General features: G+C 44.1%; 1 protein-coding gene across 8 annotated transcripts in view; it reads left to right on the forward strand.

Moving 5' to 3' along the window:
* The window catches only part of FGF13 (fibroblast growth factor 13), a 347,500-nt gene that overhangs the window by 253,423 nt on the left and 68,972 nt on the right, over window positions 1-25,105 (forward strand). For 6 of the 8 annotated variants that reach the window (XM_075132565.1, XM_048863496.2, XM_048863500.2 and 3 more), the window contains 2 exons: window positions 12,436-12,546; window positions 19,999-20,102. In XM_075132565.1, coding sequence (XP_074988666.1) covers window positions 12,436-12,546; window positions 19,999-20,102 — 215 coding nt within the window. Of the gene's footprint in view, window positions 1-8,581; window positions 8,628-9,070; window positions 10,209-12,435; window positions 12,547-19,998; window positions 20,103-25,105 lie in introns of those variants that run through there. The other 2 variants (XM_048863501.2, XM_048863497.2) reach the window with 2 other exon arrangements.

The raw sequence follows: 25,105 nt of genomic DNA on the forward strand, positions 1-25,105 counted from the left end.
CGGGGCCAGCAACCCAAGGTTCCCGCCCAGAGAGGATGACAAGTGAGAGTAACAGACGGAAAGGAGAGAGGGAGTTGGATGAGAATTGCGGTGATTGGATCTCAAGGTTTGTCAGTTAAGTCATGAGCACGTGCTGATGGCTCCATGTTAGTGAGTGTTTTAGATCAGTGCTTGAAGGTGATATGATGGGTAAATTGTAAGGAAGGGACTAGGCCATACATTTGTGCTGTGTTTTTAATTAAAATCTTAATATCATGTTTATATAATAATTTGACTTAATTTAGGGGATCTAGTTGCAAACACATGTTAGGGACCCTAGAGCTACCTAGTCACCTTATGGTATTGCATGCCTCAATTCCAGTTCAAGTGATGCTCATTGTCTGAAAAATGGTGCTTGGTGGGTGAAGTGTTACCAAAGTGATCTAAATCTCTGTGTCTTTATGTAGCAACAACCTGTTCCTAGGCTTTCTGATGGGGTCTGCTTCCCTGGAAATGCATCTAGCATGCTAATGGAAATTTCAGTAAGAACAGTAACAGATGTATTGCTCCTTACTTGCTGGTGAAGAAGAACATGTGCATGAAATTGTTCTTGATTTCATGCTCAGAACATGTTTCAACTTGCTGCAAGTAGAAGCTTTGGTTCTAACCCCTAATGTTATTTTGCTCCTATTTTGGTTAATTCTTGTGAACCGTCCAGGAGAAAGAATGTGTCTAGGTTCATTAACAATCTTTCCCTTTTTATACTTTTATCCTACTTTTCACCTAAGGATCACCAAGTGATTCACCATTATTAATTATTAATGCAGAATGCTTCACAGCACCCTTGACTGGTAAGTGAGTATTATTATATTCATTATAATATGTTTGTAATCATTCAATACGATGAGTAAACAAGGCCCAGACCGGCTAAGAGCTGGATTGAGGCACACAACCATAGCTCCTTGCTGAGCACTACATGAGGCATTGTACCTGAAGTGGGCATAATATTTCCTAGTGCTCCCAAAGACCATGGGGGAATGCAACCACTAGGCAATGGGGAGCATCCACTTCCCTCTCCAGCTGCTCGGCTCTAGCAGAACTAGGTAGCAAAGACCCTATGTCTCCCCTTTGCAGGGCTAACACGGCCAGCTCCCCCTGCAGAGTGGCGCAAGTGGAGACAATGCTGTAAGTGTTCTCTCCTTCCTTTATGCTCCCATTTGAGCAACGGGCATAATCTGGTCCTAAGTGACTTGCCCTAATGTTATACAGTGAATTCCCAGCGTTCTCTCTTACAGTGTAATCCTACATGAACACCGCCTCCCTTCTCTTATCAAATGTTGAGGCCAGATTCTCAGCTGGTGTTAATTGGTGTAGTTCCATGGAGGTCATGAAGCTAAGCTGATCTACACAAGTTAAGGATCTGGCCCTTTGGGTGTAATATGTCTCACGGTGCAATCTGTTGGCAAAGCCTCTCAATTTCCGGAAGGGCATTGCATACCAGCAGGACGGGAAGTCTCTTGGTATTCTGGAATCCAAGTCCCTTCCATTGGTTGGCTAATGCTGGTTAGTTTCTTTAGTTCCTCCCTGTACTTAGTATACCTGGATTCCCATCCTGCCTAACGCAAATAGATTTTGTACCACAGTTATGTGTGAAATTAAACAACTGGTTCAGAAAAGGTAGTCTGGTCTACAATGCCGTGAGTGTGCTTCTCTCTGAATAGGCAGAAGGTCTCAGAACCACAGTGCGAAGCTGTCCATTAAGTCTGAATCCTTGTCAGCAACACTAGAAAAATGGTACATACCAGATCTTACTTCAATAACAGGAACCAGGAATCACAGCAACAGGGCCAAATGAGCAAGCATCTTCTGAACAAAGTGGGGAGTGTGCTTGTGGGAAGTCACAGGAGTTCCATGGGTATAAGTGGGAGAAGAATGACTATAGAAGAGAGACCCCTTCTCAGAGCCAGCCCAGTGAGTTTATTTGCAGCGATGTCAAGTACCAAAAAGGAGCAAAGCATCCAAGTGGCCAATGTGTTGCTATCCAGGCCTCGTGCCTGGGAGGAATTGGGTATGGGGTTTTGTCATAGAATAAGGTTTCCCCATCTGGAAAAATTGACAGTGGTTCATAGACTGCTCTTCTAGTTTGGCTCCATGCAGAGATGTAAATGTTTCATGGATAATACTCCATCATTTGCATCTGTGCGTCTGAATGTCATCCTGCTGAGAGGTGACGCTGTAGACTTTCATTGATGCTCATGTGGGCAGAGAATGGCTACATTGTGCCAGGCTTTGTAACTGTAGTAAAGTGGTCATCAAAAGTTTAACTGGGTTACTCAAAGTATGATGGGTTGGAACCATGCTCCACCCCTCCGTTACTTCCTGCTTAGTTAGTGGGAGTTCCCCCCCCGGTTTTGTTTGCTATCTAGTTTAGTAAAGCAGCATGTTCCCAGCCAGTAGTAGGGTAAGTACAGTGTATTTCTTATGCACTGAGCAGCCCCTTTACAGAAGTACCGGTCACAAGCTGCCAACTTAATTTAGGTGTGTGGAGACAGGTGGAGTCTGGAGGGTTTATGGATGGAGTTCTTGGAGTATTCACTTGATCGTTAGTATCTGCCTTGTGACCTTTCCTTTAGCAGATGCATTGGATGAGTGGCTACACATAAAGGTGTTGAATGGCTGATATTTTTGGAAGATGGAATGATTGACAATGGGTGCTTAACAGAGGCAAAATGTTGTCTTTTGCCCCCCTAAAATGCCCTCCTCTTCCAAAAATGTCAGTTCTCTCGCAGTGTGCAGCCAGTTGAGATCAGTGGAGCACCTTTCATTACCCTTTGCTGAGCATCGAATGTGCTTGGTAATGGAAAAAGCCCTGTCCCAAAGAGCTTGTACTCTGAAAGACAGGTACGGTTTATCCTCCCAAGTGCTTTACCGTAAAGCAACACTAAAATGCACGTGTGTGGGGCAAAAGAAAATAGCTTTGTGTGCACGTTGGGCTGCATGCTGCAGCCCTACAAGGTTGGGGAATCTGGGGCATTGGGCAAGCTCCTGCTGTTGGGAATAAATGCCAGTAGAATCTTTAATGTCCACACAGAGCACTGAGAACTTCTGCTCTCTCTGAAAGTAGCATGTTAGGCACATGTACCTATCAAAAATTCACTTTAATAGGCAGCCTGGAAGTGCCATCTCTCCAACCAGCACTCCTTCCTCTGACAGCAGTATTTCACTGATACACTGTTTTACACTAGATCACATCTGTAGACATTCCTGTGCCAGAACAGAATACGTGGTCAGTGGGGGCGGGAAAGGAAGTCATTCTATTCACTAGCACCCCCAAGACTACAGCTGGCAATCCGGTAAGCTACAAAGACTGTAGATTGTCAGAATTTACAGTATGGTTCATGAGAGCACTGCCCACAGGCACTCGGTATGAATTCAAACTCGGGGGAAAACCATGGCACTGTGGGACCCGCTGCAGCACAAATGCATCAAGGAGATGGAGCATAAAATGTAAGTTTTGCACTTTTCCCCTGGAATTGGGAACAGAGCTCCCATGCATGCCCCTGGTTTGGGGCCATGATAGTTGAGACCTTTTCATGTAGGGGAAAGCCAGCTTGTGCATATTGGTTCAGAGCAAAAGCCTTTGCTTTTCCTCTAGGCAGCCAACCATGGTTTGGAGGGTAGTTGGGCACCATATGCACCAGCCCTGCTCTTGACCAATGCCTTGGAATCTCTAAACACATTTTGATTGAGCACATTTTGATTATCTGAATCCAAAGGCTGGAAATGCTCATTAGCAGAAATCTAATAGGTACTTGCAGGGAGAAGAAAAAATCTTGGGCGAAATCTTTGGCCTATTGAAATCAATGGGATTTTTTGTCATTACACAGAGATTGCCATGTTGGATCAGGCCCAAGCTCCATCTAGACCAGTAGTCTCTCACAGAGGCCAGCCCAAGATGCTCCAGAGGAAGGTGTAAGAAACCCACTGTGGGCAGACATGGAATAATCTGCGCCCCACATAGCTCTCATTCTGATCTATAGTTCTCAGTGATTGGCTTAGGCATTGACTTCAGTGAGGCCAGCATTTCGCCCTTTGATTTTTAACGAGTAGTTGTCACATTTATATGTACAAGACTAAGGCATCTGCCTCAAGAGGTTCTAGCTGCCTTCTCCATTTAGAAGTTACTTGGAATATATCAGGAAAACAGCTTCAGGTAGTCAAAAGAACTAGCGTATTTTATTACTTTTTTTTAGCATGCTTTTCGTAGGAAAATGGAAAGAATGTATTCATCATTCTGGCTGAACAAGTAAATATAAATATATGATACAAATTCATCATAGTCAGTAAGAACTTGAAGCAATCTGCTCAAAAAAGATTTCGCTCAGTGGCAGAGAAATTCATCCTAACTCAGGGCCCCATTGTGGGCACGAAGAAGGCATATTTGTAGAAGGCTTCAGTGACGGAGACGGATCATGAAAAAACGGTTGATGACTGTTGAAATTTAAATCTGAATTAGCGTATTCTGGTTTTGCTCCTCATTTATATTATCAGTCCTGGAACATTTGTGCAACTGAGTTTTTTTTAGGATGAATGCAGATTTTAAACTTGTTTGCGAGAATGCTCATGGAAAGCAAGAGTAAAATTTGCTTTGCACAAGCATTTTCAATAGTAACTGGATTATAAGAGTTCTGCTCATCCATTCAGCAGCATGAAATACTATCATGTGACTTCATGACCAATCACACCTAAGCACCACATCTTTCATTCTAAATATCAAGTAGTGAATACCACGCTGTAGAGTAAACACAATTAATGAAAAAATGTTGCAGAATTATGAACACATTTGAGAAAATGATGTTCCACTTCTGGATATTTTGCAAAGGGTAAACAAAGGAAAATTCACAATAAATTATTTGGTTGCAAGTACACTCCCTTACTAATAATACCTAACTAGCTGGCTTTACTAGATCTGATCTCAAGTATCTGGAGTTAGCTGGTAGATGGGTGTGAAGGTGCAACTTATGAATGGCAAGTTTATTTTTGTAAGTTAGTATTTCTCCAGTTAAGAATTTGTCAGTGTTTTAAATGCTTTTTAGATGGCTCCAGTTATTTTGTAGCTTAAGCATCTACAGAAGGTACTCATTTAGCACGAACATATAAATATCACAGGGATAAGTGTCTGATAAAAGCCATCTCGCTAGCTAGCTGGGTACATATGGGGACTGACTGATAGATGGAAGGGAATGCATGGCTATAGATAAGATATACTTTTGCAATTAAACAGGGTCTCAGGCTGTGTGGCATAGCTTTTGCTTCCGTTCAGACACATTATTAATACTAAACTGAGTATCTGAAAATGTTACAAAGGGATTGGCATTTCTGTTAGCAAGACCTTGCTAATGCTATGTTTTGCTGCAACAGAAATTGTTCTCCACTGTGTCCCAAGCTATTTCTACTCAAGGAAACAAATGTGACAGTTGCAAAGTTACTGTGAATTGCATTTTATTGTAGCAGTTAGAATTTAAGAAATGGTGTGGCATTATTCTTTTTATTCCAGGTTGGTGCTGTAGCAAATAACATCTAGCTCCCCTGTCAGGGCATGAAGAGAAGGTAATCCGGCTTCCATGTCAGCACATTGAGAAAGGGCCAGGTATTGCATGAGCTCAATGAGTCTGAAATAAGAGGGAAGGCAAGGCGCGAGAGAGCCCCTTGCCTTCCAAGAGAAACAAAAGCTCCGAGCTCAGAGCTCCTGCTTGGACTACAGATGTGTTATGTATGGAGCAGGGGGCAAGGGTTATGGGCCCAAGGAAGCAAAGGAGTTTGACATTGGAGAAGTGTTTTGCCTTTGGAAGCTCTTGGTCTGATGCTCTGGCTTAGGATGACCATAAGTCCAAGTTTTCTGGGAGCCTCCGCCTTTCCAGGGCATGTCCTGGGCTTCCTGTTGGGTTTATTAAAACTGGGTCAGTCCCTGGTTTTAGTTCAGCCCTAGACACTGGGGCTCTTGGTGTAAAGGGGGCACTCACCTCTTGAGTATCTCCTAGTGGCTGGGTGTGGTACTGCAGACCTTTTCTAACCCCTGGCACCCCTGCAGGTTGCCAGCTGACTTTGGCAGGTCTTCAGTGGCTTGGTCCTCCAACTAAGTCACAAAGTTCAAATGAACCCTTTCAGGGTAGTAAAGAGTCCAACAAATAATCAATCTTTTTCCCCTTGCTAGGGTCTTCAGGCCCAGGTCAGGACCCTTTAAATTCAGCCCTTTTGTTCAGGCTCACAAATAAGGTCTTTTTGGGGCTTATGCTCCTTTACCTGTGGCCAGGAGAGGACGCTGGGGCCTCCCACTACTCCAGGCTCCAGCCCAAGGATCCTATAAAAAGCAGCCACATACTGCTCAATTTCAATTTGTTGCTGCTTCTTCCCTGGGCCTCTGCCTGCCTGGCCCTTTTTTGCTTCACCCTTATTTCAGGGTTAAGGTTCTCAGGTCCTCTCTCTCCCTGCAAACCCAGCAAAGCAAAACACAGCCAGAAACAAACTCTGGTTATCCCTTGAGCTCCTGTGGCCAAAGGGAGCCCCTTTCCTTGCCCCTTGTGACGGGGTGACGACTCACCGCTGTGGAGCCTCCTGCTGGTTGTCCAGGGAATTAGCTCTTTTCAGCCAGGAGCGCCCTCTACTGGTCAGTATCTCGCCTGCCGCTGGCCCCATGCCCCTCCCGGACCACGGTGCCCTTCTAGATTAGGGTTCTGCCCCCTGACAGTACCCCCCCAGTCTGGGTCTCCCCTCCCAGGGGAACCCCCAACCCCCTATCCCTCCCTTGCCTCAGTGGCTACTGTCAGTCATCATCTAGACCCCGCTCCCTGGGGCAGACTGCAGTCTGTACCACTCATCATCGGCAAGGGGGGTCGGACCAGCTGCCTCTGTCTAGGTCTGGGCTGCTCCTCTGCAGCCTTAGTACCCTTTTGTAGGCCTTTACCTCGGCCTGCAGCCTGGGGCTCTGCTAGCTGGAGCTCCCCAGCTCCCTCTGCCCTTCCCCAGCACTGCTCTGCCCTAGGTACCCTCCTCAGCTTCCCAGGCAGCCAGGTCCTCCTATCTCCAGGTAGCTAGAGAGAGTGTCTGTCTCAGCTCCTGGCTAACAGCCTTCTTATAGGGCCAGCTGTGGCCTGATTGCGGCGTGGCCCCACTTGTGGCTACTTCCCCCAATCAGCCCAGCTTTCCTCCAGCTACAGCCCTCTCTTAGGGCTGTTTTAAGCCCTTCAAGGCATGGTGGGATGACCACCCTGCCACACTCCTCTGGTCCCAGCCAGGGACTGGCGGGGTAAGGCTCCGTAGCTCCTTTTATCTGACCTGCTAGGCCCTGGCTGGGTGCTTCTGTGAGGCCTCTCTAGGTGGCCCTGGACGAGCCACCTTCGCTGCTCCTTTTGTGTCACTTGGCGGCCTCTTGGGGTGGGGTGTAGTAGGCCCCCAGGGCCTCCTGTAGGAAGCCACAAAGGCCAGGTCACCCCATCACACATGCCTTTTGCTGGGCTGACCTGAGCTGGAGGTGGTGCTGCCTTGCAAATCCTAAGCCAAGTCGTGCAGCAGCAAAAGAAATATCTGCTCCCCTGGCCCCTGTTCCCCTATCTCTTTAGGGCAGTTACAGATTCATAGATTTTGAGACCAGAAGGGATCATCTGGTCTGGCCTCCTGCCTACCACAGGCCATCGAATCCCATCCAGTATTTTCTGCATCAAGCCTGTAACTTCTGGCTGAGCTGCAGCATACCTTTTGCAAAGACAAACAACCAGTCTCAGTTTAGAGACTCCCCAGTGGTGGAAAATCCACGATGACCCCACATAAGTTGTCCCAGTGCTTAATCAGCCTCCATGTCTCAAACTGTGCCTTATTTCCACTTTGAATTTGACTTCCTTCAGCTCCAAGCCATTGGTTCTTGGTCTACGGGAGGAAGTGACTTGACCAAGGTTGCACAAAAATCAGTGGCAGAATTGCACAAAGATCCCAGGTCGACCTGCCTCATTCACTGGCCCACAGGACTTTCCTTCCTGCTGCTGTGACTCAGATATAAACGGAGGCTGCTGTGGCCACAGTGAAGAGCATTAACTACGATAGGACCAGAGCTCCTGGGACAAGGCTCTGCTGCTCATCCTCTGCCTGATTGCAACAGACAGACTCCTACAGCCTCCACCTGCACTGGACCAGCAGCTCCTCCTTTCTGCCCCAACAAACCAGCAACCCTTCTCCTTCCCTCACAACCTGCCTGAACTTCTGCTTCCCCAGCACCTCCTTCCTTTCTCCCCACTTCCATGGGGCCCTACTTCTTCCTTCCCCCACCTTTCCTCCAAACGGGCAACCCCACTCTTGCCTTCTCCAGCCCTCCCAATCTAGCAGCCTCCCCCCTTAATCCTCAAACCAACAACCCAGCCTCCCCCACGCCTACCAGGGACCTTTCTGTCCATCAAGGAAGAGATGGGGAGGGATGAGCTGGCCTAGGAGCAAGGATCAGGGCTTGAGCTGGCCTAGGAGCAAGGACCAGGACGTGGGGTGAGAGAGGGGAGAATGAGAGAGAGAGAGAGAAAGAACAAGCCTGGAAAACTCTCCTCCTCCACAAGGGTTTTCCCAGTCTCCGGGAATGGCCAGGAATAAGGTAGAGCTCGAAGCAGGTATGGTGTGAAATAATGCAAAAGGAGAGGGAGTTGAAAGGCAGGGAGAAAACAATCAAGAGAGTCACAGGGGTACATGGGGCTTTCCTGGATCCCGATTTCCATTGGGAAAGGTTGAGAAGGGGGGAGGGTTTGGCTGGAGCCGCGTTGGCCCCCTTTCCTCTCTCCCCCCCCAGCTTTTAAAACCTACCCCACTGGACTCCCTACCCTCCCCCAAATCCTGCCCCACATGCCCCCTGAGAGACCAATCCCGCCCCCTTTCTTTGCCCTGGTGCCCACGCCAGGCGTCCTGGTGATGGATATGTCTGGTCACCCTGGCCGAGCTGCTGGAGAATTACTCATCCCAGTCACGTTTGTTTGGGTGTCTGACTCGCCCCGGGAGGCGGCTCTAGTCCTAGAGCAGGTGCTCTCTATGCAGCCCTTCGGGACCTGAGATGCTTCAGAGGATCCAGCCTCCTGCCTAACTGCTCCATGGGGCAGGTCTCCTGGGTTGCTGCCTTCACTGAGGAAGGGGGAGGGGAGGTGGTAAGGGGAGCGCTGCATCGTCGGGTTTCTATATCCAGTGCACAGCTCCTGGTGTGTGTGTGCGCGAGAGAGGAAGGGAGTGCGTTTGCTGCCTGAAGGCTGGTGCTGCTGGCAACCAGGCATCGGGGAGCCCCTTTGCTGGTTGCTGAATGGTTACAAGTGTTGCAATGCAAAATACAAAAGCATCGCTGGAGGAGAGGCTGCATTTGAAGCTCCACTGGTAAAATCTTAGGGAGGGGGCTTTCCAAGGAATTCAGAACCAGCCAGCCAGGGCTCCAGGCAGTGGAGTGCCTTCCTCCCTGCTCGCTTCACATTCCTTCTCCGGGAAGGGAGGAAAAAGAATCCAGAAAACCCTGCCACAGACCGACTCTGCCAGAGCCTAACAGGTGCTTGCTGGGATTTGACTGGGGAGAAGAAGGCGGGAGAAAAGTTGACTGGAAAAATCAAGCTGGGCAAAGGTGCATGGATCTTGTGCCAAGTGGAGGTCCCGGGTCTGCCTGAGAACAGCGCGTCTGGAGAAGCACCGAGGGATGTCTTGTCAGTGACCTGCTTGATCTCCCGAGGAACGCTGAGCCCTGCCTGCAAACTTTGCCCTGCCAGAAGTTGCGAGGGATAAAAGCCCAGGAACAAAGCGGCTCTCCTCTGCTGACCAAACCACTGGAGCTCAACTGTTGCATCCTGGTTTGGTCTGGTGGAAGCATCCCCACCTGTGCCTCCTCTGCTCCAAAGCTCGTGCCGCGGCATCCGTATTAGCGGTGGGATCCAGTGCCCCAGATTTTGGGGGCTGGAAGAGCAGCATGCTGGCGGCTGCAGCCAGCGCCCAGAGCCCCGGTGTCTGACCCCCAGGTGGCGTCGGAGCGGTGGCGGCCATGGCTGCAGCAATCGCCAGCTCCCTGATCCGCCAGAAGAGACAAGCCAGGGAGCGGGAGAAATCCAACGCTTGCAAGTGTGTCAACAGCCCCAGCAAGAGCAAGGGCAGCTGCGAGAAGAACAAGCTGAATGTGTTCTCCAGGGTCAAACTCTTCAGCTCCAAGAAAAGACGGAGAAGGCGACCAGGTTGGCAAGGGTTACCTGCTTGGTTTTGTTCTGTTTAACACAAGCCGTAATGTGCATCATGCCTGGGGAGGGGGACTGGTGAAATTAACTCTCAGGTATTGTAATTGCCAATAGACATGGGGACACAGACACACAGAGCTGGTTTCTCACTCACACACTTTCTTATCACTAATTTGTCTGACACACACCATTGATTTCTCTTCTTTCTCACATGCACACTCATGTGTACCCATGGATCAGTCATGTATTCATCTCTCTCTCTCTCACACACACACACACACACACACACACACACACACACAGAGCCCTACCTCTCCTTCAATCATGTGTTCATCTGTCTACATGTTCAGTAATCTGTTTTCCCTCCTTCAGGTCTCTAGAATTTTTGTGCCTTGTGCTATTATTTGCTAATGATATGAGAACAGGCTATTTACATCAGCCAGCAGTTTCTAGACCTTTATAACCTTTCATCCCCTTGCGCCTTTCTAGGAATATCTTATATAAATCATTACACCCACAATTCTGTATGTAACAGAGGTGAAAAAGATCAGGTATGAAGAATTAGTCTTCTGATCCAGTGCATTTTGTACACAGGAAGAGCAGAAGCCCGTCAACAATGTTGCAAGTAATTTGCTTTTCCAAAATCTAGCTGCCTGTAGCTACTGAACTTGCTTGCATTTTTCATGTAGCCAAATAATAGGGTGGCTAGTTGAAAAAGGGAGCCTACATTTGCTAAGAGCTTTTTGAACATTGTTAATGCAAGAAAATAGAGTGACCTTTGGTTTAGTTTCATATTAAATGAGAGGGTGTATATAAATTATGCATCCCTCAGTACACTTATTAAAGGTTGCTAATAGGAAGTAATATACTTATGCAAATCATTATAAGGCTTTGCTTCAAATCCTATCCAAAATATGTATAACGGAATATCTACCCTGATTTCTTTCCTTTTAAGACCAGGAAGTCTTGCCCAGATGTGGGAACTTTTTGGGTTGAAAATGGCAATTCATATTTTCATATTGTGTTTATCTGTGAATCAGCTAAGGTTTTGGAGCAGACTGCTAGAAAGGCTTCACAGTCTGATGAAAATAACTGTGTGACAATTACCACAATGCAGATTCATTGGGATTCAGTGGAAGTAGACCTATTTTATTGCAATTCCTCTTGATGCATTGCCGAGATATTTTCTTTAAATGTACAGACTTCTTAGCAAATCCTGTTGCTATTTACTTCAAAGTTCAGAATGATCTAATGTTGGTTTGGCTATTTCATTTTCGAACATTGAACATGAAGATGATTATAAAGCAGATTTATATCCAAACTGTTTTTTCTTTTTCTTTTTTCCCCCTGAGTCTGTGAAATAGCATCTTTTATGGTAATATTCCCATTACAATTCAACATATTGCTGAGTTTAAAGCGGTTTCCTTCTTCTGTTTACCTCTGTTCATTGACTAGTTTATCCCTTCTGATTCTGCATGTTCTTTGGATCAGCAAAGAACGGTGGATTGTTTATTGGAATTGCAGCAGTTCTTATGGTAAACCTTAGCTGCTGTATATTTAGGCTTTTGATTTGGTATACAGTTTTCATTCTTATTACCATTGTTGGGAACACTGGGGCACGGCCACTAGGTAACTCGAGGGGATGGAAGACCACGAGTGTCGATGAAGCCCCCTCGCACTAGGCCCCGGTGTCCTTGGCCCCCCCCCTCCTGCCTGGAGGCACTCGCAGCAGCTCTGCGTTGTGATTATTGGGTGCAGCACACCGGGTAACGAACCAACTCAAGCTGTTGTTCAGCCTCTCGGCACTGGGTGCCGGCAACACCATTATCTTACCTTATATTAGCAGTTCTCTCTTTCCCTCTTTTTGAGAATTCACACCTTGTTAAAAGCCAGAATACACTCTTTGTCAGCACATTTCTAATCTTAAATGAGATAGGGCACACTCCCTAAATCAAATGACACGCTGTTGGAATTTGTATTCAATGGAAGCAGATTTAAATGTGTTACGTACATTCCAATAGAGAGTGGCATTTCATCATTTGGCAATTGATTTTTACAGTCACTAATTTGATCTTTGCCTAAATGGGAACAGATATAAAGCTGCTAATCCTGGTGTTTTTTCATATTCCATCTCTAAAATCAAAAATGAAGATTTGTTTTGAAGCCTGACAACATGCAACGGCACATCCAGATTTCATAAATTAACCTCATTGTTGTTTTCTTACAGAGCCACAGCTTAAAGGAATAGTAACAAAACTATATAGCAGGCAAGGCTACCACTTGCAGTTGCAAGCAGATGGAACAATTGATGGGACAAAAGAGGAGGACAGTAGTTATAGTAAGTGGCATCCGAATGCATCAGATAACCTCGTGTGTTTGTGAATTATGGGGTATTGTTCTTTTCCATCTCAATCTGTTTGAAAATGAGTGCTCTGGGATGTCTGACTGAGTGAAACATTAACACTGCGCACATACTTGCCATTGAGTCTGAAGGAAATACATTACAAAAACACTGAAAACAAATATACTTGAGGAGGTAATGGTGATACATCCGAAAAACAATCCGAATGTTATCTCCATGGTAATCTAGAGAAGTTCGTCGCTGTCCTTTGGATTTTATTAGATTTTTTTTCAACAGAAAAAAAATGTGCTCGCCTACGCAGCGTGCCTGAAATAGACTAATGTTATCTCTAGTCTTAAGCAGGGGTCTCACTCCAAGAGAGCTGAGTTATTTCACATAATGAGACTTCATCATCATTTTAAAGTTCACATTCCTTGTCTCCCCGTCCCTGGTGCTGATAATTCTGAGCCCAATTATGATTTCAGTAATGAAACAATTTTCCTTGGGCTTTTCTGTGAAACAGTTTTGAGGAGGTTTTTTAAGCCAGGAGACCAATGGAAAAGAGCAAACGAGGACTAAAAACAGTGATGTTGATACAAGTACCAAAAAAAAAAAAAAATTCACACAATTGTTTTGTTTAGTTTAAACTAATTTTTTGTCTTGAAAAGAGTTGGAATGAACCAAGAGGGTATTTCAGTGATAGCTAATGTGTATAATTTTGTTGAGATTGTAAACTGGAAACCAAAATGCAGTCTTCCTTTTCCACAAAGCAAATATCTTTTCAATTTATTTCATTTTCATTAAGCTCTCAAATGTCAAAGGAGGGAGGTCGGGTAAGAACAGAAATCCAGTAGTTTTATGACGTTTCATTGATCATGTCACATTTCACCCGGATCCATGTAGGTTTCTACCCTTCTCTCTCTTTAACATTCATTGCTTTGCAGTGTTATTTTTCACTGATATGACAGAACCAATGAGGTTGCCATGGATCTGTCATGTGCAGTCATTACAGGTGCTGAGAGCAATGCATGCTGCAGGCCAGGTAAACCAAGGCCATCTTAGGTCTACGGTTCTGAGCTGCTTTCAAATCTGAATCCCATGCAACAGAGTTGGTGATACCCCTTTAGGATGCAGCCAATCATCCCAGCTCTCTCAAGCGAGATTGGGAATCCTCGAAATCTAGTTTAAACCTTCAACAAACACCTCATGGAAGATGTGTAGTCATGTTGCTTAATGCACTCCTGGAAGGCACTCCGATACGATGGTGATCAGCATGATATAAGAACCCATGTGGAACAGAATAAAAGATGATCATTGTGCATCATAAAATGCTGCTGTTCTTTAAAACAATTGCTGGTGTTTTGGCATTACAAGTTAAAAGAAATAACATAGATTTGTTCAGAATGTTGGCAGAACGCTGCACTTGGTCTATTTTTAAATAAACGAGTTAAGAAGCTAACAGGCAAATGTAATAATTTCAGTTGTGTTATAAACTTTTAATGTAGCATACTGAGTCCCCTGAATTGCAGATTATTTCTCTTGGGGGCAGTTCCACCCAAATACTTTATTTTGACTTATTTTAATGGAGTTCTGACATTCTAGGCAAGAGAGCCATGAGGGGACTTCTTACAGTCACACAGATGTGTCTGTTTCCAACATATTTGTGTTTGCATTATGCATTTAAACTTACCACATTGAGAGAGAGTACCAGGCTACGTGTAAATCATGTACGCTTCTTGGAGCTGAAAACCAGCCTTCATAAATAATGAATGTTCTCCGCAAAGGAGGATGTGATGGATATATCCTAGAAATGGATCCAACTGGCCTGCACTTTCCCAACATGGAAGATATTTATCATGGAAAAGCATTTTACTTTCACCGATTGGAAGTGAATGTAGAGAACTGTAGAAAACCTATGGCATGTAATAATAATACCTCCTTTCCTCAGTAGATCTCAAAGTACTTTACAGTCTCCCCATTTTACAGATGGAGAAACTGAGTCATAGAGTGGTGACATGACTTGTATGAGGTCAGCCAGAAGCCCAGTGGTGGAGCCAGGAATAGAACCCTGCTCTCCTGGTCCAGTGCTCTACCCTGTAAGCCACACTGCCTATTTACCTTGGTCCTGAACCTGCTGTAATGACAAAGTTCCTATAAGCATCAGCAGGGCAGGATTAAACCCTTATACACTATTGGCCTGATCCTGCACATGTCACTCACATGAATAAGGCTTTGGAGAATCTGGCGCTAAAGAATTACTATTTCCTTTCTTCGACAAAGATGTACCTTATTTGGCTGTACATCCCTGCTGGGCAAGCCCCTGAATTAAAAGTCCACGCAGCAGTGGCTGGGTTCCAACCTGTTGCTCTGACTGCAGTAAAATTCTGATCCCCACCCTCTTTCTTTCCCCGTTATTGTAGTTCCCACTTGCAGATCTGCTGAGTCTTACTCATTTGCAGGAAGTCTCCTTCATTTCGCATTAATTTTAAGGCTGTTTTGATTACTCTTCCTTGTATGGAGGAGTATTTGGCTGTGCCTTGCAGTGAGACATTGAAAATCCCATTTGTAGTAATTAAAAAAAAAATTCTTCTGCATTCAAATCATTCCAACATGGGACAGCCCTTCGTTTTTTGCCGACAGCTGTTATAAGTCTGTAGCCAGGAGCCCACGCGCTCTGTGGCACAGTGGAACAAAATTCTGAAGCAAGCACCCCCCAAGTCAGTGTTAATGATCATTTATTCTATCTCCATGAATACCCTTCATTCCCGTTGCCCCTTACCCCCCCCATACCCCCCGCCAGCACCCAGACATGAACACTGCTGGTGCTCAGAGTTGAAAATACTCATTCATGTAAAATTAACCCATGATGAAGTTAGAGGATGGGTTTTGTCCTATACTCTCCAGGTGGTCCACTCCATTTGTTGGGCCTTGTCTCCCATAAAGCATCCAGGCAGCCCAGCTCAAAATCTCCGTCCTCTGTTTCTGCTGGGGAAGTGGAGATCATGGATTCAGCTATGGCAACTTATCTCGCAAGCTCCCTGGGCCTTGACTGCTGCAGCCTAGATGGCCACTCTACATTTCCAGCTCCCCCATTCCCTGGATTCCAGTTCTAGCTACCCTCTGCTGCCTGACTTCATAGATTACTAGATGAAATAGGCACTGAGATCCAGTTTGACTCCTTGTGTGGAAAGCTGGGCAGCAACTGGCAGCTGCAGGTAGGTTACAGTAGAGCAGGAAGCCCAAAAACAAAATGCCACGTGCTCAGATGCAAAGAACGGCGAATTCTGCACCCCCAGAACCTCAGCATACACAGTGTCCTGAGTGCGATGAATGGGGCAGTTTGCACCTCTCAGGGCTAATCTTCCAGGCTCTCTGCAGGCTCAGAAGATGATATTCCATCAATTTTCACTTGGTTCACATTTTCATGATCATATCCACAGCCATAAAGGCTAGAAACGTATATAATTTTAAAAGAAATCTGAGATTTCAGAGCACAATTCTATGGTAAATGATGGATCGTAGAATACACAGGGCCTTGTCTTTAGCCAGTGAGAGAGTCTTCACAGTTTGGGGAAGAATTTCTGGGGACAGGAGTTTTCCTGGCTTTAATTTTGCCTCATGAAACTGGGGGTTGTTTGGGTGTAAATCAAGGCAGAATTTGTTCCCTAATCTAGGTATGGGGAGAGATTTGACGGTTTATCAGATAGATACAAAGGAAAACATCTTCTTTGGAAAGTGGACATGTTTGTGTGTTTCAGCCTAGGATGGCCTATAATTATCAATAATTTACACAGTCAGGCATACGGTTGCAGCCTAGTGCCTTCTCAATGTTACAGCTATTGTTTAGTGTCAGTTTATATTGAACAGCGGCCCCAGCAAATATCCTGTCTCCCTTAGGCATTACCTAGTTTTTTCGTTCTATCAGGTAGTATGTCCTATCCTACGCAGTGTAAACTCGCATGGAAATTCTAGTAGTGACATTTGGCATTATCTTGGGCTAACACAAACTGACAATAACAGAGCGTAATGGAAAAGAATTAATTCTGGGTTGGCTTTTTGAGGCTTTTCCCATAATGCCTGTGCGGCTAAGGGAGTACTGTAGTTTGTTACCGTGTGCGAATAATGTCTCCGGCACAGTATCTGTGGCATCATGAGTGTACATTTGAATAACAGAGAGTTTCCATGGTTCTATCGATTGGTGTTAAATATACAAGAGACTCTTGCACATCTTTCCATGCATTCATGCTGATTACTCGCTGTGGTATGTAAACGAGATGTACAGTCTGCAAGGGCTTCATCGGAAGGGAAGGCCAATTTCAGGAGTAAATTATGTATAACATGGGAGTCAGGATAATGTGCTGACGTACTAGTTCACACAGCATACCCCAAGGAGGGGCAGCCGGCGGCCAAGTTGCTCCTCTTGCCTCATGAGAGCCAATGTGCGTGCTGCCAGGGCATGCCAGTTTCTGGCGAGCATGTATGCTCTGTGACTCAGTGAAGCAGCAGACTGTGCCTTAGAGTGAGGCGCCCAAACCTGCCCTGCGATGGCAGGCTTCCTCTGGCAAAATACACACAGCATGGCACTCAGCCCACTCTCCCTTTGGCAAGCACAGCAGGATGACTTACTCTGAAAACCATCCCTCGCTTTTTAAATCTGGGAACTAGCTCATCCTAGGCAGGTTTGTCCCGCACCAGAAGAAATGTCCTTAGCAGATCCATTGACAGGCTCCTACCAGCATTTACCATGGAGACTGTACACACAGCTTCCTGGTGAAAATCCCGACTCAGACTGCAGGCTGACGGCAGTAGGAAGAACAGCGCCAATGGAAGAGCGAGTTTCAAAATGGGGTTTGCCCCATTTTGATTGGCAGAGCAGAGGTGAGGAGAGATACTGGGGAAGGAGAACCACTGGCTCTTCAGCTCTTCTCTTTGAGTTTCAGCCACGACCATCTAAACTTCCTGCGTCCCAGCAGCACCAGCTGACCGCTGTACGGTTGTGTGGACACGCTCTGCCAGCAAAACATACAGTAACATTGCGGTTTGCACTCACCAAAACACCTTCGTAAGATGTTCGCCAAATGCTTTAGGGACTTGAAAGCCTAAACCAGCAATACTCAGACTGACGATCCCAAGCTACAAGTGGCTTTTTAATGGGTCTTCTGCAGCTCGTTGCAGCAGATGATATTAAAACACTGTGTGATTTAATTATTAACCCACCTAAGTTATTAACCAATCAGGATGCTTTTACCGTGTTCTCTACCAATTGTAGTTGATAAAATACTCGGTCAGTCATTTTGCGGTGAGAATTATTTATATATATATATATATAAATAATTCTCACCGCAAAATGACTGACCGAGTATTTGTATTTTATCAACTACAATTGGTTGATAACACAGCAAAAGCATCCTGATTGGTTAATAATTAAATCACAGAGTGTGTGTATATATATATATATATATATATATAAACAAAGTATTTCCTGTCATACTCTTTCTATATATATATATATATATATATATAAACAAAGTATTTCCTGTCATACTCTTTCTATGTGAATAGATCCTACTACGGTACATGGAGCAATGAACTCACACTATTCTGGCTCTTTTGGGTTATGTTGATCGCTAATTTGGCTCCAGGACTACCGAGATCTGAGTATCACTGGCCTAAACTATGCTGCCTCTACTTGAATAAGAATTGGGGGTCTCCAATGTGGTGAGGTCTTCTGAAAATCTGGCTGCAAGTCAGGAATCTTCACAACTCCCTTATAAAGTGACTATTGCAGCTATGCAGGAAGCGATTTCTGTTTTTTTTTCCCTACAAACAAATTTTTAAAATGCCAGTGAAAATTTGTGCTGCTTTGTGGAGGCCTAAAACTAAAAGCTTTGTGTTTGCTGAAAACGAAAAGGTTTCTTAAAAAGTGAAAAAAAAAATTCTGAAAATCCAAATATTTTTGTCGAAAAAGAATTTGGTCATTAAAAATTGTGTTTTTGACAGAAATCCCATTTTTCTGTGAAAAATCTTTTCATCCTAAAAAGTTCCACTCGCACCAGTATTTATGCACAATGTACAGATCGGGAAAGCAAGGCATGGAACTCTTAAATTAATGTTTCAAGGTCAAACAGAGAGCCCGTGACAAAGGCAGGAAGAGAACCGAAAAGTCTTGGGACCAGATTCTCACTGGTATAAATGGGAGACATTCATTTAAAATCAATGGTGCTCTGCCCATTTACACCAGTAAAGAATTTGGCCTTTGGTTTCCAGTCCCTTTTTTAAATCCAAGACACTCTCTCCTTTAAGGACATTTTAAAACTTGCTTTTTTCCCCAAGTTTTATTGATGCACTGCCAGAATTTACAGTCTGTATTAAACACTGGTAGGCTGCAAATTTTCTTGTAACTAAACGTGTCCATTTGGCGGTTGTCAGGCTGAAAGGGAATTTAAAACTGGTCATATTTTTTTGCTTATACCTTTGTAAATAAATCAATAATTTATTTCAAATTGGTGGTTTGGTTTTAAATTACCCTCGGACAACGATCATAAATACCAAAATTCAGCCTGGAGCAGATTGGAGTTTTACAGCCATGTAAAAAAACATTGTAAATAAAATTCAATATGGCATTATGTAGTTCTAACCCTGCATTTATGCCACAGTCTAAAGGAGACTCTATAGATTATGGTATCAGCTCCTGTTGTTTTTCATAACCCTTCTTTACGCCATTTCTTTTTAATCCTACAGCGGGAATTGACGATACAAAATACTTGGTTCAAACAGTGGTAAAATTCCTCTGCCAAACAACAATAGCAAAAATTTGAGCCAAGGCTGAGCTCTGCTTATTTCTTTAATTTGCCAGTCTACGTACCAACTTCAACGTTATTAAAATATAGGCATCTCTGCCTGTAAATATTGAAAATATTATTGATTATTCTGAGGAGAAATGCTAGCAGAGAATTAAAAGCAGTTTAATTTTGAAAGTACAATGTTTAGGCCTGATCCTGCAGAACACTTATTACCAAGGGCCGCGTTACAGTTGTGAGGAGAGCAATTGAGGGCAATATGTTGTTCAGTTACTGAAGCTAATGGAATGACTACTATCATGGGAAGCTGTGTGGCCTAGTGGATAGAGCACTGTCTTGACACTCAGGGGATCTTCAGTTCTATTCATAGGCTCTGTCTCTGGCCTTCTAGGTGACCTTGAGCAGGTCACGTCACCGCTCAGTGCCTCAGTTTCTCCATCTGCAAAATGGGGATAACGATACTGATTTCCTTTGTAATGTGCTTTGAGATCAGCTGCTGGCAAGCACTAGATAAGAGCTAAGTATTAGAATTAAGTGTTTGCAGGACCAGAGCCACTGTGAATAGTTATAATGATTATACATTACTCATCTATCTCAGATAATTATTTGAAAAGATTAACTTTGCTATTTGTGTCCGTTTCTCTCCTAGCTTTGTTTAACCTCATACCCGTGGGCTTACGAGTGGTGGCTATTCAAGGGGTTCAAACGAAATTGTATTTGGCAATGAACAGTGAAGGATACCTATACACATCCGTAAGTAACCACTTCCATATTTTTTCTGATTTGAAGTTCAGTGACCCTGATTCTAATCCGTATCAACGGGAACATTCGCGTGATTTGAAATGTAATATGCAGGTGATGTCTTGGATTTAGTGCATTACACATTTCTGCAATGAATGCAAAGCAGTGTATGGAATAAAATCTCTGTGTCTTTTATAAGAAAAAAGTGACCACCCCACCCTCACCCCCCCACATTGTAAGAAAATACAGCTGTGGAGATCACTTTAAACTATTGCTTTGTGCGTGTGAGAAAACCAAACATTTCCTTTATGTTTGCTGAGAGATGTCACTTTACCCCTTGTCTGATGTACGGTGAGAGTCTGAACAAGTCCTTTAAGGGTGGACATCACGACTAGAGACAGGCCTGAAACATATTGGTGGTCCTAATGGCTCATGCCATTGTGAAATTAGTTCATGTCAGTATTGTATTCTCCGATCGGTTGTTACACCAATGACCCCATCTGTTAGATTATTGGAAGCAATATTTTCTTATATTTGAATCCCAAGTGGGCCACCCCTTCTTGCTGGTAGTATTATTATGCCATAAATGCACGTTTTAAAATACAAAGTCATAGATGTGTAACAGCCATTTAACACTGCTGTACTTTTCCACTGAGAATTTCCACACTCGTTCTTAATGTGTCTGCTTTCATTTCTGATTTTTATTTTAAATGCTTGGCACTTTCTTTTCTTGAAAGAAAAGAAAAGGGTTTAATCATGTCCCCATCCATATAGTCCTAGAGTGGATGGGAGGAAGTCAGGGGTCTCCTTGCTTGACCTGGAAAAAGGCTGCCCAGAATTGCAGTTCCTGCATATTACTTGAAGTGGTTTTCTACTCCCCAGTTGTTTTCAGTGTTCCCTTCAGCAAGGGACAGACAGACTGACTACATGGGAAGCTGTGAAAATGACTCTATACTTTGGGCCAGGTTCTCAGCGGGTGAAAAAGGGCACAGCTCAACTGAGTTCGAGAGACCTGCTCTGATTTATACCAGCTGAGGACCTGCCTCAAAGCACTGTTGAATTCCCAAAGCAAACAGATTGGGGGGAAAATAGAAGTCCATGTTTTCTGTTCCCTAATTTCTTCTCATTATAGTTACTTGTAACTGTATAGATACACCGTGTTTAGAGGGAAATGACATTAGCGTTCATGGTGTCATTTAATATTGAAAGAGAAGATGGTGGCCTAGGCCATGATCATCTCTTTCTAGCTCTACTGGGACTGAAACAACCTCAGACAGGCGCTCACAACTTGCAGAAATATGCTTTAAACTGTATTGCCCAGGTTTACAGACTGGTTTGGAAAGCAATAGTCCATAGACTAAACAAACAGCCTGTTAACTTGCTCTACCAGTTCATCATACCTGGCACTGCCCTCTGTGGAGAATTGTTAGTAATAATTTATTCAGCATGCTTGGCACTGTATAGTACCTTTCAGCTGCAATGTACAAAGCACTTTACAAACATTGGGCCTAATCCAAAGCCCATTAAATGGAAGTCAATGGAAAGACTACCATTTACTTCAATGGGTGTTGGATCAGGCCAATTAATTTTTACCCCACTGAGAGGTAGGTAAACATCATAAATGTTTTATAAAGGGATAAAGTAAGACCCAGCAAGGTAAAGTGCTTTTCCCAAGGTCACACAGGGGCACTCTGACATTTGGGTATAGAAACTAGGAGTCCTGAGTCTCCGAGGACAATACCTTGCACTAACCACTATCAAAACTGACTCAAACTTTGGTTTCTTTTCAGCTGTTGGCTGAAATTCTCTTCATGTTGTATTTCAATTCTGTGTGGTGTATTCTGTACTGATGAGTTCTGTGGCAATCAAGCTGACCTGGTTTTCTCTGAATATCTTGCATTTCAAGAAAATATTTTTCTACCATTAACCAGTTATTGTCAGGGTTAATGAGAAGTTTATTTCTTGTTCCAGTTTGATGGTTTGTTTAGCTCCATCTCTGGTCTGTTACGTAGCAGTTACTGGGTCTAGCTTTCAGTCTGATGCGGTTTTAGGACTATGATCTCTAATTGACACAAGAGAATTGTTTCCTTCTGAGCCACTGATTTGAAATCATGACTGAGGTGGATTTGCGCCATGAGGAAATCTACCGTTGAAGTGAGCTGTAGCTCACGAAAGCTCATGCTCAAATAAATTGGTTAGTCTCTAAGGTGCCACAAGTACTCCTTTTCTTTCTACCGTGTATGATAAGTCTGGAGATAGCAGATATCCATGGTTGAGTGTCAGACTTTTCAAGATCGTTTGTCACGTCTGTAAGTTACAGCAAAAAAGACGCCTCTAATGTAATTATAAAAGCTCCTCAGGGACAAGAGATTGACTCAGCTGAGAAGAATGATAGTTGGTTAAAATATATAGAGAGAAGCACGCACGCATAGGCACGCATAGGCACGCATAGGCAGGCTAGTGAGACTGAAAATGATAAATACAAAAGGAAACCTTCACAGTATTTTACATGGTGCATTTCTGATATCACTGTTCATCCGGTTAGTCTACCACATCTGTTAATTCACACTGGAGAGAGAAATTTTTTTCCATAAAAAGTGCTGGGTTTCAAACTCCTGTTCTCTCTCTGGTTTCCCATTGAAGTCAATGGCAGTGGTGTGAGTGCATCTCCAAGGGTGATCATGCCCTTAAGATTTTATTCTGAGGGACCTCATCAAGAGGCATTTGAAGCTGTAACGGCCTCCCTCCGAGCTGATACCTGTGGAAGATCAAAGCAGTGGGCTTGATTCACCTTGTGTTACGCCAATTTTCTGCTGGAATCATTTTGATTTCAGTGGCCTTACACCAGGGTCATCCTGGTCGAACAGCCTGGTGAATCTAGCCCAGCCTTCTTTGTGCAGTAGCAGTTCTCTGTTTAATTTTATTTTAATTTTAATTTATTTTATTTTTTTTACCGTGGCTGACCACAGCATGTGCCAAACACCAGTTCTTCGAGCCTCTTTGCCCTGTGGATTTCTTGCATGCTTTTGTCTTCTTGAATGAAAGGGTAAAAAATCCTTTCAGGTATGCATTTGTAAGAAGTTGAGTTGTGGGGTGTTCCTCTGCCCCCTGAAAGTGACTGGGGCTGAACTGAGATGGTTCCCAGTGGCACAAAGCACAGTTGAGTGAGGCTCATAAAAGGAGAGGCGTGTATTTTCTCAGCTCAAAGACTGCAACATAGTGCAGGAGCTCTGAAAACGTTATTCCCCCATCCACTACCAAAGCACTCCAAATTCAAAGTGAGAATCCAGCAGCCAAGGATTTTCACTGAGCCATGACACCGGTGTTTTAAAAGTCATTTCAGGGAGGACAGTAAAATGCAGGTTTCCGTCTCATTCCAAGTAGCAGAATTGTCAGCCAAAATCCTAGTCTGGGCTTTTTCATGTTCCCATGATTTGTGGGAGAGTGTTGCATTGTTGACAATATCGAGAAACCTGCAGTCTGCCTCTCCATTGTTTTAAGTTAGGTTGCAGTACATCATGAGCTTGGAGCTTGTGAATTTAAGTATCATGTGACTATTGTTTGCTAGAGTCTTTATTTCACAAATACTATAACGTATGTTGCAGTTTTGTGAACAACCGGGTCTTTTCATCATAATGTCTGTGTGAACCCGTTCATTTCCGTATGTAACCCAAGTAAGTGTTTCTTGCTTGTAGGAGCCCATTTTTCAGTGCCAGCCATGGGTTTGGTGCAGGGCTCTGCCAGAATTCCCGAGGGAGGCTCAAGCTGCTTCACAATGTGCACGATCCTGCCTTTTAAACAATTCCAGCCATGAAGATCTAGGAGGGATCATGCCCGTGTGTGGGCAGCTCATTAAGTGTGAGTGTTTTCCATAAAAGGGTTTGAGGCAACCTAGGCTGTGCACATCATGGGCCCCTTATCATCTCCTGTGAGATATTTAGTGCCCTCAACCCTCATTGTGTCTCCTGGGAATGGAAGGCTCGGCACCTTGCCGGATGGCTGTAGGACGATTGGTAGGTGATGGGTTATTATAGCATTCTTCATGTTTGTTTTGTTAGGTGTACCGGGATGTACGATGTGCTTGAGGTAACATCACTGCTGTAAGGTGTTTTTCTTCAGCATTTCCTGACTATTTGACTAGAACAGCACATCCTTAATGCAGAGTGAACATGGGTTTCTTTTAATGCATTTAATAGAAACATTTTGAAATAATACATAATGCACCATTTTACATATAATTTACCTGTACATAGCATCTGTCTCCCGTATCCAACATATTTTACTTAGATCATCATACACATAGGTACAGTAACTACACTACAAGTAAATATGATCTAATGCATTCACGTTGATTATGACCAACAGAAATTAAATGTGATTATAGTCTTAGAGTGATTTTTTAATTTGGTTTTAGTATACTGGAGAAAAGACACATTTGCACATAACGAATTTCTTGCAAAGAGCATTTTTCCACCTCAGGGAAATAGCCTGAACCTAGAGATAGGAGAAACAATAAAAATCTTCATCTCATTAAATTTGCATGTCAATATAAATCATGTTCCACCAATAATCTTCAAGTACAGAATAGGCTGTGACACCGTAACTTCTCCTAAAAGATAGCTTCTTCGAGACTGCTGCAGTGAATTTTCCTTTTCATAATACCTAATTCTTAGCTGGAGAGATGTGCGACTTCCTTACTGTTATTACTGCTGCTATAGATTCAAACGGGCTGGCAGCACAGCTCACCAGTCAGCTTTCTAGTGCCAACCACAATTGAGTTTCTTTAGAATTAATTGTCTGGTGCAGGACTTGCACTTGACTAGATTCTTACCGCAGGGACAGAGGTGCACCACTTTGCTGCCAGGTGCACAGGCCCAGCCCCTTCGTGTCAGTCCAGTGGTGAAAGGGAGCCATAATGGAAGTGGAAATGGCCGTTGGGGAATTAGCCCAACATAAGGAGGCTCCTAAGCTGGAACAAAACCAGCCCAGACAGACAAATGCTTTCCAGCAGCTCA

Source organism: Caretta caretta, chromosome 9 (assembly GCF_965140235.1).
Source record: "Caretta caretta isolate rCarCar2 chromosome 9, rCarCar1.hap1, whole genome shotgun sequence".
In the NCBI taxonomy this organism is placed as follows: Eukaryota; Metazoa; Chordata; order Testudines; family Cheloniidae; genus Caretta; species Caretta caretta.